Consider the following 16,484-nt stretch of genomic DNA (forward strand, 5'->3'; position numbering starts at 1 on the left):
TACAACAGAGTCTCAGCCGGTGGTTACTTTACAACAGAGTCTCAACCGGTGGTTACTTTACAACAGAGTCTCAACCGGTGGTTACTTTACAACAGAGTCTCAGCCGGTGGTTACTTTACAACAGAGTCTCAACCGGTGGTTACTTTACAACAGAGTCTCAACCGGTGGTTACTTTACAACAGAGTCTCAACCGGTGGTTACTTTACAACAGAGTCTCAGCCGGTGGTTACTTTACAACAGAGTCTCAACCGGTGGTTACTTTACAACAGAGTCTCAACCGGTGGTTACTTTACAACAGAGTCTCAACCGGTGGTTACTTTACAACAGCCAGACATGCAAGACACTATCAGGAGCGCCACACACACACACACACACACACACACACACACACACACACAAAACACACACACAGGAGAGAATCGCTAAAAGAGAATATCCACACATACACAAGCATCGCAAAAAAAGTGCACACAAACACATACTGAAGAGCATCACAAGATTCACAACCATTTGACATCAGGCTTCCAATTCCCAAAAACCACAGTTGGGACAGTTTCCTACTCAAGCAACCATTTCTTGCTGTCCGATGACCACAGCTCATATATGAAATGAGCACCATGGTGGGACCTGCACTGGATGGTGACAGCAGGGTTTGGGGAGGGGGATCCATCCCAAAAAGGTGGTGCGGTGGTGGGGGTTGGATGGAGGAGGTGAAGGGGGTATCTGGGGGTTGAGTTAACCCAGCCTGGGTCTAGCTGTTCCCCTGGAAGGCTCCAGAGGCGGCGGAGGACGCTCCGGAGGCGGCGGCCGTCTGGAAGGTCTTGTTGGTGAGCACACCCTGGGAGAACTCCTGCTGGGCCTTCTGGAAGCTGGCCCCGGTACGCCGGTACTGGCTGTGCACCTGGGAGAGGACACCACGTCATTAGGGGCTATAGTATAGAATGTATAGCAGGGCTCTCCAACCCTGTTCCTGGAGAGATACCGTCCTCTAGGTTCTCTCTCCAACCCTGTTCCTGGAGAGCTACCGTCCTCTAGGTTCTCACCAACCCTGTTCCTGGAGAGCTACCGTCCTCTAGGTTCTCTCCAACCCTGTTCCTGGAGAGCTACCGTCCTCCCCTGTTCTTGGAGAGCTACCGTCCTCTAGGTTCTCTCCAACCCTGTTCCTGGAGAGCTACCGTCCTCTAGGTTCTCTCCAACCCTGTTCCTGGAGAGATACCGTCCTCTAGGTTTTCACTCCAACCCTAATCTAGCGCACCTGATTCTAATAATTAGCTGGTTGATAAAATGAATCAGGTTAATTACAACTTAGCCCCGTACGAACAATCCTGATCTCGCCAGCTTACATTCTGTTTCGTTAAATGAATACAGTCACCTTGCCGTGGTTAAATGCGGTAGTTTGCGCTTTCAGTTTTGTGCAAATGTTGCCATTTATCCACGTTTTTTTGGTTTGGATAAGTTCTAATCGTCACAGTAGGAAGACATCCTCTATGCACTTCCTGATGAACCCAGTCACCGAGTAAGTGTTTATGTTAATACTAATCCCAGAGGCGACCCAAAACAGACAGGATTGAACTGAACTAGACTGGCTTTATAGTAAAGCACCAGTCATGGTCATACTGAAAACAATAGACAGGATTGAACTGAACTTGACTGGGTTTATAGTAAAGCACCAGTCATGGAAATACTGAAAACAATAGACAGGATTGAACTGAACTAGACTGGCTTTATAGTAAAGCACCAGTCATGGAAATACTGAAAACAATAGACAGGATTGAACTGAACTAGACTGGCTTTATAGTAAAGCACCAGTCATGGTCATACTGAAAACAAAACTGCTCAGTCAAAAAACTGGATTTGTACAGTTATAACACACAGCACACAGGGGGATCATTTCAATTGCATTTCCTTGATTCCTCGTGTCCTCTCTCCTAGCCTCCTTCCTAAAACCAATTGGATGAGAAGTTCAGATGTCCCGACCCTCTGATTGGATGAGAAGGTCAGATGTCCCGCCCCTCTGACCTTCTCATCCAATGGGTTTTGAGGAGGAGGAGGAGGTGAGGACGCAATGGATATCAAGGAAATGCGATAGAGATTCTCCCAGGGAGTTACGGCAACGCCACGTACCAATCTAAGCAGAATGATTGACAGCACAGCACAGCTGGTGAAGAAGTAGGCCACCACCATCATGATGGCTCCCACCGCCTTGTTGGAGAAAATGACGAACAACGAGGCGATCCAACCACTGGAATGAAGAAGAAGGAATCAATACACGGTAAGCTGTTTCATTTAGTCTAACACGTGAATGCATTTTCCTTAGAAATGATGTTATAAAACGTATATGTTATTCACCATTGAACGATTCTATGGTTTGTATTCACAATATTTATAGAATTCACAATATTTGACAAAATATTATATTTCATTGATCAAAATATTTTCTGATTTACTTATCAACTACTCAAAGCAAACAGTGGCCCTGTTCCAATTCTTTACAAGTGCATTCTACCTCCCTCCCTCACATATCTGACCTGGGCCCGTATTCACAAAGTATCTCAGAGTAGGAGTGCTGATCTAGGATCAGGTTCCTCATTGCCATACACTCGTACTTATTCTGATCTTAAAGGGAAAACTGATCCTAGATCAGTACTCCTAATCTTAAGACGTTTTGTGAATATGGGCCCTGGTTGGACTGGTGAATACGGGCCCTGGTTGGACTGGTGAATACGGGCCCTGGTTGGACTGGTGAATATGGGCCCTGGTTGGACTGGTGAATATGTGGTTGGACTGGTGAATACGGGCCCTGGTTGGACTGGTGAATACGGGCCCTGGTTGGACTGGTGAATATGTGGTTGGACTGGTGAATACGGGCCCTGGTTGGACAGGTGAATATGTGGTTGGACTGGTGAATACGGGCCCTGGTTGGACTGGTGAATATGTGGTTGGACTGGTGAATACGGGCCCTGGTTGGACTGGTGAATATGTGGTTGGACTGGTGAATACGGGCCCTGGTTGGACAGGTGAATATGTGGTTGGACTGGTGAATACGGGCCCTGGTTGGACTGGTGAATATGTGGTTGGACTGGTGAATACGGGCCCTGGTTGGACTGGTGAATATGTGGTTGGACTGGTGAATACGGGCCCTGGTTGGACTGGTGAATATGTGGTTGGACTGGTGAATACGGGCCCTGGTTGGACTGGTGAATACGGGCCCTGGTTGGACTGGTGAATACGGGCCCTGGTTGGACTGGTGAATACGGGCCCTGGTTGGACTGGTGAAAGCCCTTAGTCACGTATCCAGCAAAAAAGACATTTGTGATTACACCAAAAGAAGGGAGACAACAAGAGACAGCCAGCGAGATACACTGAAGTAGGAAGGCATCCGTCAGAGATGACAAGAAGAGCAAGAAAGAGATGGAAGAAATAATAGAGATAGAGAGAAAGCTCATTGACTGGCATGCAGATTCACTCAGGCTGTAGTGTACACACACACACACACACACACACACACACACAACCCCCTCCACACGTACAGATTGAAGATATGCGAAACAGAAAAATACATCAATTTGACATCCATAGCATCTCATTCACTCAGACCCACCTGTTTCCCCACCTGGGGATGCCCACAGACTGGATAATGAACACCACCACTTGGCAGAAGAACACAAAGAAGAAGAAGAAGAAACTGAAGGAGCTGTCCGACCTGCAGAGACCCAGGGTTTAGAAAACGCATTGGATTAAATAACACAATCTGGCAGTACATTGAGAAATAAAACCCTTCATTTTTTTGCACACTACACTGTTCCTCCGTGTTTGGCTATTGGACAGGATGTCAACAACATTACAATATCATTATCATAGCATGTCTGTTTAATTGAAATAGTTTAATTAAGGAACATCATTACCACGATGACTGGGCATCGATACCCATTATAAAACAGTAAACAACCTACTGCAAAATATTTCCCTATTTGCTTTGTGGCAAGCCAGCCTACGATATGGTCCTCTATAGCTCAGTTGGTAAGAAATATTATATAACGACGCAACGCGGAGTGCCTGGATACAGCCCTTAGCCGTGGTATATTGGCCATATACCACAAATCCCCCGAGGTGCCTTATTGCTATTATAAACTGGTTACCAATGTTATTAGAGCATTAAAAATACAATTTTTTGTCATACACATGGTATACGCTCTGATATAAAAAAAAGGAAAATATAAAAAACTATCGGCCTATATCGAATCTTCCATTCCTCTCAAAAATTTTAGAAAAAGCTGTTGCGCAGCAACTCACTGCCTTTCTGAAGACAAACAATGTATACGAAATGCTTCAGTCTGGTTTTAGACCCCATCATAGCACTGAGACTGCACTTGTGAAGGTGGTAAATGACCTTTTAATGGCGTCAGACCGAGGCTCTGCATCTGTCCTCGTGCTACTAGACCTTAGTGCCGCCTTTGACACCATCGATCACCACATTCTTTTGGAGAGACTGGAAACCCAAATTGGTCTACACGGACAAGTTCTGGCCTGGTTTAGATCTTACCTGTCGGAAAGATATCAGTTTGTCTCTGTGAATGGTCTGTCCTCCGACAAATCAACTGTACATTTCGGTGTTCCTCAAGGTTCCGTTTTAGGACCACTATTGTTTTCACTATATATTTTACCTCTTGGGGGATGTTATTCGAAAACATAATGTTAACTTTCACTGCTATGCGGATGACACACAGCTGTACATTTCAATGAAACATGGTGAAGCCCCAAAATTGCCCTCGCTAGAAGCCTGTGTTTCAGACATAAGGAAGTGGATGGCTGAAAACTTTCTACTTTTAAACTCGGACAAAACAGAGATGCTTGTTCTAGGTCCCAAGAAACAAAGAGATCTTCTGTTAAATCTGACAATTCATCTTGATGGTTGTAAAGTCGTCTCAAATAAAACTGTGAAGGACCTCAAGCGTTACTCTTGACCCTGATCTCTCTTTTTGACGAACATATCAAGACTGTTTCAAGGACAGCTTTTTTTCCATCTACGTAACATTGCAAAAATCAGAAATTTTCTGTCCAAAAATGATGCAGAAAAATTAATCCATGCATTTGTTACTTCTAGGTTAGACTACTGCAATGCTCTACTTTCCGGCTACCCCGGATAAAGCACTAAATAAACTTCAGTTAGTGCTAAATACGGCTGCTAGAATCCTGACTAGAACCAAGAAATTTGATCATATTACTCCAGTGCTAGCTTCCCTACACTGGCTTCCTGTTAAGGCAAGGGCTGATTTCAAGGTTTTACTGTTAACCTATAAAGCGTTACATGGGCTTGCTCCTACCTATCTTTTCCGAGTTGGTCCTGCCGTACATACCAATACGTACGCTACGGTCACAAGACGCAGGCCTCCTAATTGTCCCTAGAATTTCTAAGCAAACAGCGGGAGGCAGGGCTTTCTCCTATAGATCTCCATTTTTATGGAACAGTCTGCCTATCCATGTGAGAGACGCAGACTCGGTCTCAACCTTTAAGTCTTTACTGAAGACTTATCTCTTCAGTAGGTCATATGATTGAGTGTAGTCTGGCCCAGGAGTGTGAAGGTGAACGGAAAGGCTCTGGAGCAACGAACAGCCCTTGCTGTCTCTGCCAGGCCGGTTCCCCTCTCCACTGGGGTTCTCTGCCTCTAACCCTGTTGCAGGGGCTGAGTCACTGGCTTGCTGGTGCTCTTTCATGCCGTCCCTGGGAGGGGTGCGTCACTGAGTGGGTTGAGTTACTGACGTGATCTTCCTGTCTGCGTTGGCGCCCCTTGGTTTGTGCTGTGGTGGAGACCTCTGTGGGCTATACTCGGCCTTGTCTCAGGATTGTAAGTTGGTGGTTGAGGATATCCCTCTAGTGGTGCGGGGGCTGTGCTTTGGCAGAGTGGGTGGGGTTATATCCTTCCTGTTTGGCCCTGTCCGGGGTTTCTTCGGATGGGGCCACAGTGTCTCCGGACCGCTCCTGTCTCAGCCTCCAGTATTTATGCTGCAGTAGTTTATGTGTGGGGGGGGGCTGGGGTTAGTTGGTTATACCTGGAGTACTTCTCCTGTCTTATCCAGTGTCCTGTGTGAATTTAAGTATGCTCTCTCTAATTCTCTCGTTCTCTCTTTCTCTCTGAGAACCTGAGCCCTAGGACCATACGTCAGGACTCACCGGGCATGATGACACCTTGCTGTCCCCAGTCCGCCTGGCCTTGCTGCTATTCCAGTTTCAACTGTTCTGCCTGCGGTTACGAAACCCCTACCTGTCCCAGACCTGCTGTTTTTCAACTCTTAATGATCGGCTATGAAAAGCCAACTGAGAGACCTGAGCCCTAGGACCATACGTCGGGACTACCGGCCGTGGTGACTCCTTGCTGTCCCCAGTCCGCCTGGCCTTGCTGCTATTCCAGTTTCAACTGTTCTGCCTGCGGTTATGGAACCCCTACCTGTCCCAGACCTGCTGTTTTCAACTCTTAATGATCGGCTACGAAAAAGCCAACTGAGATTTATTCCTGATTATTTTTTGACCATGCTTGTCACTTATGAACATTTTTGAACATCTTGGCATGGTTCTGTTATAATCTCCACCCGGCACAGCCAGAAGAGGACTGGCCACCCCTCATAGCCTGGTTCCTCTCTAGGTTTCTTCCTAGGTTTTGGCCTTTCTAGGGAGTTTTTCCTAGCCACCGTGCTTCTACACCTGCATTACTAGCTGTTTGGGGTTTTAGGCTGGGTTTCTGTACAGCACTTCGAGATATTAGCTGATGTAAGAAGGGCTATATAAAATAAAATTGATTGATTGATTGATTGATATACCACGGCTGTCAGCCAATCAGCATTTAGGGCTCGAACCACCCAGTTTATAATATATAATAATATTTTAAACCTTGCTACAACACACTGATATGTTTCAAATCAGTCCCTCCAGGATTTAGTGATTGCATTAGTTTTTCTTAGCTAAATCAACAGCTTGCACATTTGACCAATCACCGCACTATTACCGCATAAAACTGACCAATCACCGCACTACAAAAAGAAGGCTCGCAATTTTAACCAATCACCTCACTTTTACCACATAAAATGGTTCAATCAAGCCACACTTCAACAAACGTTTCCTCACGTCAGTGCATTTTAGTGACAAATCTGAAAAACATAATCGCAAATTACCATGCAAAATGTCAGAATTGGAAAATCAACTATTTCTGCATGCAAATATCACACACAAAAAACACACTGAAATCCTGGAGGGACTTTCAAATGTTCTTTGTGATCCACCAGATAAACAAAGCCTTGTTGTAAGCCAAAGCACAGTGACATGCAAACCAATTGGATGCCAAAATTAGCTTTATGCAAACATGAAAGACTATACAATTTATTCTCAAGATAATACATTAATTAAAGAAATAACTTCTCTAAGTAAGACATTGATTAAGACTGAGGTGTAAAAATAAAAGAGGAAAAATATCCCTTTAAGCTATGACATAATTGTCTGCAAGCCAACTGTAGATCAGTAGGTCCTGTTGTACTCACTTGAAGGCCTTGTAGACAGGTCTGTACCAACAGAGGAAGGAGCAGGGGGTGAACAGGATGAGCCAAAGGATGGACAGGCCAAAGTCCACGCCGTAGGACGCGTCCATGGTGAAGAGGGCCAGACAGGCCAGTAGGTTGAGGAACAGAGTCACACAGTGGACTAGAGGGAGGGAGAAAGAGAGGGGGTTGTGTTCATAAGGTACCAAACGGAAGAAAACTGAAGAAAACTGACTGAAACAGGGTTGGGCGACCTTGACTCTTGTTTTCCGTAGCAGCTTTTAATGTGAACACGTCCCTAATGAATGCGCCCCTAATAATACAATGGCTATGAGTTATAGTGCAGACTGTCAGCTTTAATTTGAGGGTATTTTCATCAATATCGGGTGAACCGTTTAGAAATTACAGCACTTACAGAGCCAAAAGAACCAAAAATGGGTCACTGTCCCAATACTTTCTGAGTTCAGTGCATTTGGAAAGTATTCAGACCCCTGGACTTGTTCCACATTTTGTTATGTTACAGCCTTATTCTAAAATGGATTCCATTTTTTTTCTTCTCATCAATCTACACACAATACCCATATGTTTGGGATCCTGAGTGGCTAAGGCAGCGCTTGAGGCGTCACTACAGACCCTGGTTAGATTCCAGGCTGTATCACAACCGGCCGAGATTGGGAGTCCCATAGGGCGGCGCACAATTGGCCCAGCGTCGTCCGGGTTTGGCCGGAGTAGGCCGTCACTGTAAATTAGAATTTGTTCTTAACTGACTTGCCTAGAAAAATAAAGGCTAAATAAAAAAGAAATGTAATTACATTTAAGAAATGACTACGCAAAAACAGATTTTTAGATTTTTGTGTGAATTTACAGAAAAAAACGGAAATATCACATTTACATAAGTATTCAGACCCTTTACTCAGTACTTTGTTGAAGCACCTTTAGCAGCGATTACAGCCTCGAGTCTTCTTGGGTATAAAGCTACAAGCTTGGCACACCTGTATTTGGGGAGTTTCTCCCATTCCTCTCTGCAGATCCTCTCAAGATCTATCAGGTTGGATGGGGAGCGTTGCTGCACAGCTATTTTCAGGTCTCTCCAGAGATGTTCGATCGGGTTCAAGTCTGGGCTCTGGCTGGGCCACTCAAGGACATTCAGAGACTTGTCCCGAAGCCACTCCTGCGTTTTCTTGGCTGTGTGCTTAGGGTCGTTGTCCTGTTGGAAGGTGAACCTTCGCCCCAGTCTGAGGTCCTGAGCGCTCTGGAGCAGGTTTTCATCAAGGATCTCTCTGTACTTTGCTCCGTTCATCTTTGCCTCGAACCTGACTAGTCTCCCAGTCCCTGCCGCTGAAAAACACCCCCACAGCATGATGCTGCCACCACCATGCTTCACCGTAAGGATGGTGCCAGGTTTCCTCCAGACGTGACGCTTGGCATTCAGGCCAAAGTTGGTTTTTGTGCTAACATGAACTGTCAACTGTGGGACCTTATATAGACAGGTGTGTGCCTTTCTAAATCATGTCCAATCAATTGAATTTACCACAGGTGGACTCCAATCAAGTTGTAGAAACATCTAAAGGATGATAGATGGAAACAGGATGCATTTGAGCTGAATTTCAAGTCTCATAGCAAAAGATCTGAATACTTATGTAAATACGTTTATTTTTATTTTTAATACATTTGTAAGGTATTTCAGTTTTTGATGTTTTTTATAAATTTGCAAAACTGTCTAAACCTCTCTTTGTCATTATGGGGTATTGTGTGTAGATTGCTGATGAATTTATTTTATTTAATCCGTTTTAGAATAAGGCTGTAATATAACAAAATGTGGAAAAAGTCAAGGGGTCTGAATACTTTCCGAAGGCACTACCAGTCAAAAGTTTGGACAGTCCAAAAGTCTCTCTTTGCTTATTTGAGCTGTTCTTGCCAAAATATGGACTTGGTCTTTTACCAAATAGGGCTATCTTCTGTATACCACCCCTACCTTGTCACAACACAACTGATTGGCTCAAACGCATTAAGAAGGAAAGAAATTCCACAAATTTACTTTTAACAAGGCACACCTGTTAATTGAAATGCATTCCAAGTGACTACCTCATGAAGCTGGTTGAGAGAATGCCAAGAGTGTGCAAAGTTTCATCAAGGCAAAAGGTGGCTACTTTGAAGAATCTAAAATCTAAAATATATTTTGATTTGTTTAAAACTTTTTTGGTTACTACATGATTCCATATGTGTTATTTCATAGTTTTGATGTCTTCAGTTTCCTGGTTTCGGCAACTGCACCGCCCGCAACCGCAGTTCTCTCCAGAGGGTGGTGCGGTCTGCCAAACTCATTATCGGGGGCAAACTACCTGCCCTCCAAGACACCTACAGCACCCGATGTCACAGGAAGGCCAAAAAGATCATCAAGGACATCAACCACCCAAGCCACTGCCTGTTCACCCCGCTATCATCCAGAAGGCGAGGTCAGTACAGGTGCATCAAAGCTGGGACCGAGACAATGAAAAACAGCTTCTATCTCAAGGCCATCAGACTGTTAAATAGCCATCACTAGCACATTAGAGGCTGCCGCTGCCTATTGAAATCACTGGCCACTTTAAGAAATGGAACACTAGTCACTTTAATAATGTTTACATATCTTGCACTACTCATCTCATATGTATATACTGCATCCTATTCTATAATATTCTTCTGTATCTTAGTCCATGCCGCTCTGTCATTGCTTGTCCATATATGTATATATTCTTAAATTCAATTCCTTACTAGATTTGTGTGAATAGGGTATATGTTGTGAAATTGTTAGATATTACTTGTTAGATATTACTGCACTGTCGGAGCTAGAAGCACAAGCATTCTGCCACACCCGCAATAACATCTGCTAAACACGTGTATGTGACAAATAACATTTTATTTTATTTGATTTGATTCACTATTATTGTAGAAAATGTAGAAAATAGTAAAAATAAAGAAAAACCCTTGAATGAGTAGGTGTGTCCAAACTTTTGAATGGTACTGTATATAGATATGTATAGTATAGATCAGTATAGACATATATATTTTTATTTTTTATTTCTTTATTTAACTACGCAAGTCAGTTAAGAACAAATTCTTATTTACAATGACGGACTACCAAAAGGCCTCCTGCGGGGACGGAGGCTGGTAGGTATAGATAAGTTTAGATAGGTGTATATATATATATATATATATATATATATATATAGATATACTAGATATACAGTGGGGAGAACAAGTATTTGATACACTGCCAATTTTGCAGGTTTTCCTACTTACAAAGCATGTAGAGGTCTGTAATTTTTATCATAGGTACACTTCAAATGTGAGAGACGGAATCTAAAACCAAAATCCAGTAAATCACATTGTATGATTTTAAAGTAATTAATTTGCATTTTATTGCATGACATAAGTATTTGATCACCTACCAACCAGTAAGAATTCCGGCTCTCACAGACCTGTTAGTTTTTCTTTAAGAAGCCCTCCTGTTCTCCACTCATAACCTGTATTAACTGCACCTGTTTGAACTCGTTACCTGTATAAAAGACACCTGTCCACACACTCCAATCAAACAGACTCCAACCTCTCCACAATGGCCAAGACCAGAGAGCTGTGTAAGGACATCAGGGATAAAATTGTAGACCTGCACAAGGCTGGGATGGGCTACAGGACAATAGGCAAGCAGCTTGGTGAGAAGGCAACAACTGTTGGCGCAATTATTAGAAAATGGAAGAAGTTCAAGATGACGGTCAATCACCCTCGGTCTGGGGGCTCCATGCAAGATCTCACCTGCGTGGGGCATCAATGATCATGAGGAAGGTGAGGGATCAGCCCAGAACTACACAGCAGGACCTGGTCAATGACCTGAAGAGAGCTGGGAACACAGTCTCAAAGAAAACCATTAGTAACACACTACGCCGTCATGGATTAAAATCCTGCAGCGCACGCAAGATCCCCCTGCTCAAGCCAGCGCATGTCCAGGCCCGTCTGAAGTTTGCCAATGACCATCTGGATGATGCAGAGGAGGAATGGGAGAAGGTCATGTGGTCTGATGAGACAAAAATAGAGCTTTTTGGTCTAAACTCCACTCGCCGTGTTTGGAGGAAGAAGAAGGATGAGTACAACCCCGAGAACACCATCCCAACCGTGAAGCATGGAGGTGGAAACATTTATTTGGGGATGCTTTTCTGCAAAGGGGACAGGACGACTGCACCGTATTGAGGGGAGGATGGATGGGGCCATGTATCGCGAGATCTTGGCCAACAACCTCCTTCCCTCAGTAAGAGCATTGAAGATGGGTCGTGGCTGGGTCTTCCAGCATGACAACGACCCGAAACACACAGCCAGGGCAACTAAGGAGTGGCTCCGTAGAAGCATCTCAAGGTCCTGGAGTGGCCTAGCCAGTCTCCAGACCTGAACCCAATAGAACATCTTTGGAGGGAGCTGAAAGTCCGTATTGCCCAGCGACAGCCTCGAAACCTGAAGGATCTGGAGAAGGTCTGTATGGAGGAGTGGGCCAAAATCCCTGCTGCAGTGTGTGCAAACCTGGTCAAGACCTACAGGAAACGTATGATCTCTGTAATTGCAAACAAAGGTTTCTGTACCAAATATTAAGTTCTGCTTTTCTGATGTATCAAATACTTACAGTGGGGAAAAAAAGTATTTAGTCAGCCACCAATTGTGCAAGTTATCCCACTTAAAAAGACGAGAGAGGCCTGTAATTTTCATCATAGGTACACGTCAACTATGACAGACAAAATGAGAGAAAAAAAATCCAGAAAATCACATTGTAGGATTTTAAATGAATTTATTTTCAAATTATGGTGGAAAATAAGTATTTGGTCAATAACAAAAGTTTCTCAATACTTTGTTATATACCCTTTGTTGGCAATGACACAGGTCAAACGTTTTCTGTAAGTCTTCACAAGGTTTTCACACACTGTTGCTGGTATTTTGGCCCATTCCTCCATGTAGATCTCCTCTAGAGCAGTGATGTTTTGGGGCTGTCGCTGGGCAACATGGACTTTCAACTCCCTCCAAAGATTTTCTATGGGGTTGAGATCTGGAGACTGGCTAGGCCACTCCAGGACCTTGAAATGCTTCTTACGAAGCCACTCCTTCATTGCCCGGGCGGTGTGTTTGGGATCATTGTCATGCTGAAAGACCCAGCCACGTTTCATCTTCAATGCCCTTGCTGATGGAAGGAGGTTTTCACTCAAAATCTCACGATACATGGCCCCATTCATTCTTTCCTTTACACGGATCAGTCAACCTGGTCCCTTTGCAGAAAAACAGCCCCAAAGCATGATGTTTCCACCCCCATGCTTCACAGTAGGTATGGTGTTCTTTGGATGCAACTCAGCATTCTTTGTCCTCCAAACACGACGAGTTGAGTTTTTACCAAAAAGTTATATTTTGGTTTCATCTGACCATATGACATTCTCCCAATCCTCTTCTGGATCATCCAAATGCACTCTAGCAAACTTCAGACGGGCCTGGACATGTACTGGCTTAAGCAGGGGTACACGTCTGGCACTGCAGGATTTGAGTCCCTGGCGCGTAGTGTGTTACTGATGGTAGGCTTTGTTACTTTGGTCCCAGCTCTCTGCAGGTCATTCACTAGGTCCCCGTGTGGTTCTGGGATTTTTGCTCACCGTTCTTGTGATCATTTTGACCCCACGAGGTGAGATCTTGCGTGGAGCCCCAGATCGAGGGAGATTATCAGTGGTCTTGTATGTCTTCCATTTCTTAATAATTGCTCCCACAGTTGATTTCTTCAAACCAAGCTGCTTACCTATTGCAGATTCAGTCTTCCAGCCTGGGTGCAGGTCTACAATTTTGTTTCTGGTGTCCTTTGACAGCTCTTTGGTCTTGGCCATAGTGGAGTTTGGAGTGTGACTGTTTGAGGTTGTGGACAGGTGTCTTTTATACTGATAACAAGTTCAAACAGGTGCCATTAATACAGGTAACGAGTGGAGGACAGAGGAGCCTCTTAAAGAAGAAGTTACAGGTCTGTGAGAGCCAGAAATCTTGCTTGTTTGTAGGTGACCAAATACTTATTGTCCACCATAATTTGCAAATAAATTCATAAAAAATCCTGCAATGTGATTTTCTGGATTTTATTTCTCATTTTGTCTGTCATAGTTGACGTGTATCTATGATGAAAATTGCAGGCCTCTCTCATCTTTTTAAGTGGGTGAACTTGCACAATTGGTGGCTGACTAAATACTTTTTTTCCCCACTGTATGTCATGCAATAAAATGGAAATTAATTACTAAAAAATCATACAATGTGATTTTCAGGATTTTTGTTTTAGATTCCATCTCTCACAGTTGAAGTGTACCTATGATAAAAATTACAGACGTCTACATGCTTTGTAAGTAGGAAAACCTGCAAAATCGGCAGTGTATCAAATACTTGTTCTCCCCACTGTAGATGGTACAGGTATAGATAAGCATAGATATATATAGATATAGATGGTACAGGTATATATTAGCTCTGTGCACCTGCAGGCCTGACATTACATTATAAACTGGGTGGTTTGAGTCCTGAATTTTAATTGGCTGACAGCCGTGGTATACAGTGCCTTGCAAAAGTATTCATCCCCCTTTGCGTTTTTCCTATTTTGTTGCATTACAACCTGTAATTTAAATGGATTTTTATTTGGATTTCATGTAATGGACATACACGAAATAGTCAAAATTGGTGGAATGAAGTGAATTGAAGTGAAATGAAAAAAAATAACTTGTTTCAAAAAAATAAATAATGGAAAAGTGGTGCGTGCACATGGATTCACCTCCTTTGCTATGAATCCCCTAAATAAGATCTGGTGTAACCAATTACCTTCAGAAGTCACATCATTTGTTAAATAAAGTCCACCTGTGTGCAATCTAAGTGTCACATGATCTGTCACATGATTTCAGTTTATATACACCTGTTCTGAAAGGCTCCAGAGTCCGCAACACCACCAATCAAGGGGCACCACCAAGCAAGCGGCACCATGAAGACCAAGGAGCTCTCCAAACAGGTCAGGGACAAAGTTGTGGAGAAGTACAGATAAGGGTTGGGTTATAAAAAAATATCGGAAACTTTCCCACGGAGCACCATTAAATCCATTATTAAAAAATGGAAAAAATATGGCACCACAACAAACCTGCCCAGAGAGGGCCGCCCACCAAACCTCACGGTCAGGCAAGGAGGACATTAATCAGAGAGGCAACAAAGAAACCAAAGATAACCCTGAAGGAGCTGCAAAGCTCCACAGCGGAGATTGGAGTATCTGTCCATAGGACAACTTTAAGCCATACACTCCACAGAGCTGGCCATTACGGAAGAGTGGAATGAAAACACCATTACTTAAAGAAAAAAAATTAGCTAAAGCAACACTCGAGTGGTTTAAGGGGAAACATTTAAATGTCTTGGAATGGCCTAGTCAAAGCCCAGACCTCAATCCAATTGAGAATCTGTGGTATGACTTAAAATTGCTGTACACCAGCGGAACCCATCCAACTTGAAGGAGCTGGAGCAGTTTTGCCTTGAAGAATGGGCAAAAATCCCAGTGGCTAGATGTGCCAAGCTTATAGAGACATACCCCAAGAGACTTTCAGCTGTAATTGCTGCAAAAGGTGGCTCTTCAAAGTATTGACTTTGGAGGGATGAATAGTTATGCACGCTCAAGTTCTCTGTTTTTTTGTCTTATTTCCTATTTGTTTCACAAGAAAAAATATTTTGCGTCTTCAAAGTGGTAGGCATGTTGTGTAAATCAAATGATACAAACCCACAAAAAAACAATTTTAACTCCAGGTTGTAAGGCAACAAAATAGGAAAAATGCCAAGGGGGGTGAATACTTTCGCAAGCCACTGTATCAGACCTTATACCACGGGTATGACAAAACATTTAGTTTTACTGCTCTAATTACACTGCTCAAAGAAATTAAGGGAACACTAAAATAACACATCCTAGATCTGAATGAATGAAATAATCTTTATTAAATACTTTTTTCTTTACATAGTTGAATGTGCTGACAACTAAATCACACAAAAATGATCAATGGAAATCAAATGTATCAACCCATGGAGGTCTGGATTTGGAGTCACCCTCAAAATTAAAGTGGAAAACCACACTACAGGCTGATCCAACTTTGATGTAATGTCCTTAAAACAAGTCAAAATGAGGCTCAGTAGTGTGTGTGGCCTCCACGTGCCTGTATGACCTCCCTACAATGCCTGGGCATGCTCCTGATGAGGTGGCGGATGGTCTCCTGAGGGATCTCCTCCCAGACCTGGACTAAAGCATCCGCCAACTCCTGGACAGTCTGTGGTGCAACGTGGTGCGTTGGTGGATGGAGCGAGACATGATGTCCCAGATGTGCTCAATTGGATTCAGGTCTGGGGAACGGGCGGGCCAGTCCATAGCATCAATGCCTTCCTCTTGCAGGAACTGCTGACACACTCCAGCCACATGAGGTCTAGCATTGTCTTGCATTAGGAGGAACCCAGGGCCAACCGCACCAGCATATGGTCTCACAAGGGGTCTGAGGATCTCATCTAGGTACCTAATGGCAGTCAGGCTACCTCTGGCCGAGCACATGGAGGGCTGTGCGGCCCCCCAAAGAAATGCCACCCCACACCATGACTGACCCACCGCCAAACCGGTCATGCTGGAGGATGTTGCAGGCAGCAGAACGTTCTCCACAGCGTCTCCAGACTCTGTCACATCTGTCACATGTGCTCAGTGTGAACCTGCTTTAATCTGTGAAGAGCACAGGGCGCCAGTGGCGAATTTGCCAATCTTGGTGTTCTCTGGCAAATGCCAAACGTCCTGCACGGTGTTGGGCTGTAAGTACAACCCCCACCTGTGGACGTCGGGCCCTCATACCACCCTCATGGAGTCTGTTTCTGACCGTTTGACCAGACACATGCACATTTGTGGCCTGTTGGAGGTCATTTTGCAG

General features: G+C 44.0%; 1 protein-coding gene across 1 annotated transcript in view; it reads right to left on the bottom strand.

The window, feature by feature from the left end:
• Positions 1 to 740: 740 nt before the first annotated feature.
• LOC121540807 (secretory carrier-associated membrane protein 2-like) overlaps positions 741 to 16,484 on the bottom strand; it is a 31,086-nt gene continuing 15,342 nt past the window's right edge. The window contains exons 6-9 of the mRNA XM_045207687.1: positions 7,531 to 7,690; positions 3,602 to 3,703; positions 2,125 to 2,242; positions 741 to 901 (exon numbers count right to left, since the gene is read on the bottom strand). Coding sequence (XP_045063622.1) covers positions 752 to 901; positions 2,125 to 2,242; positions 3,602 to 3,703; positions 7,531 to 7,690 — 530 coding nt within the window. The 3' untranslated portion in view covers positions 741 to 751. The remainder of the gene's footprint in view (positions 902 to 2,124; positions 2,243 to 3,601; positions 3,704 to 7,530; positions 7,691 to 16,484) is intronic.

Source organism: Coregonus clupeaformis, chromosome 26, assembly GCF_020615455.1.
Source record: "Coregonus clupeaformis isolate EN_2021a chromosome 26, ASM2061545v1, whole genome shotgun sequence".
Taxonomy (NCBI): Eukaryota; Metazoa; Chordata; class Actinopteri; order Salmoniformes; family Salmonidae; genus Coregonus; species Coregonus clupeaformis.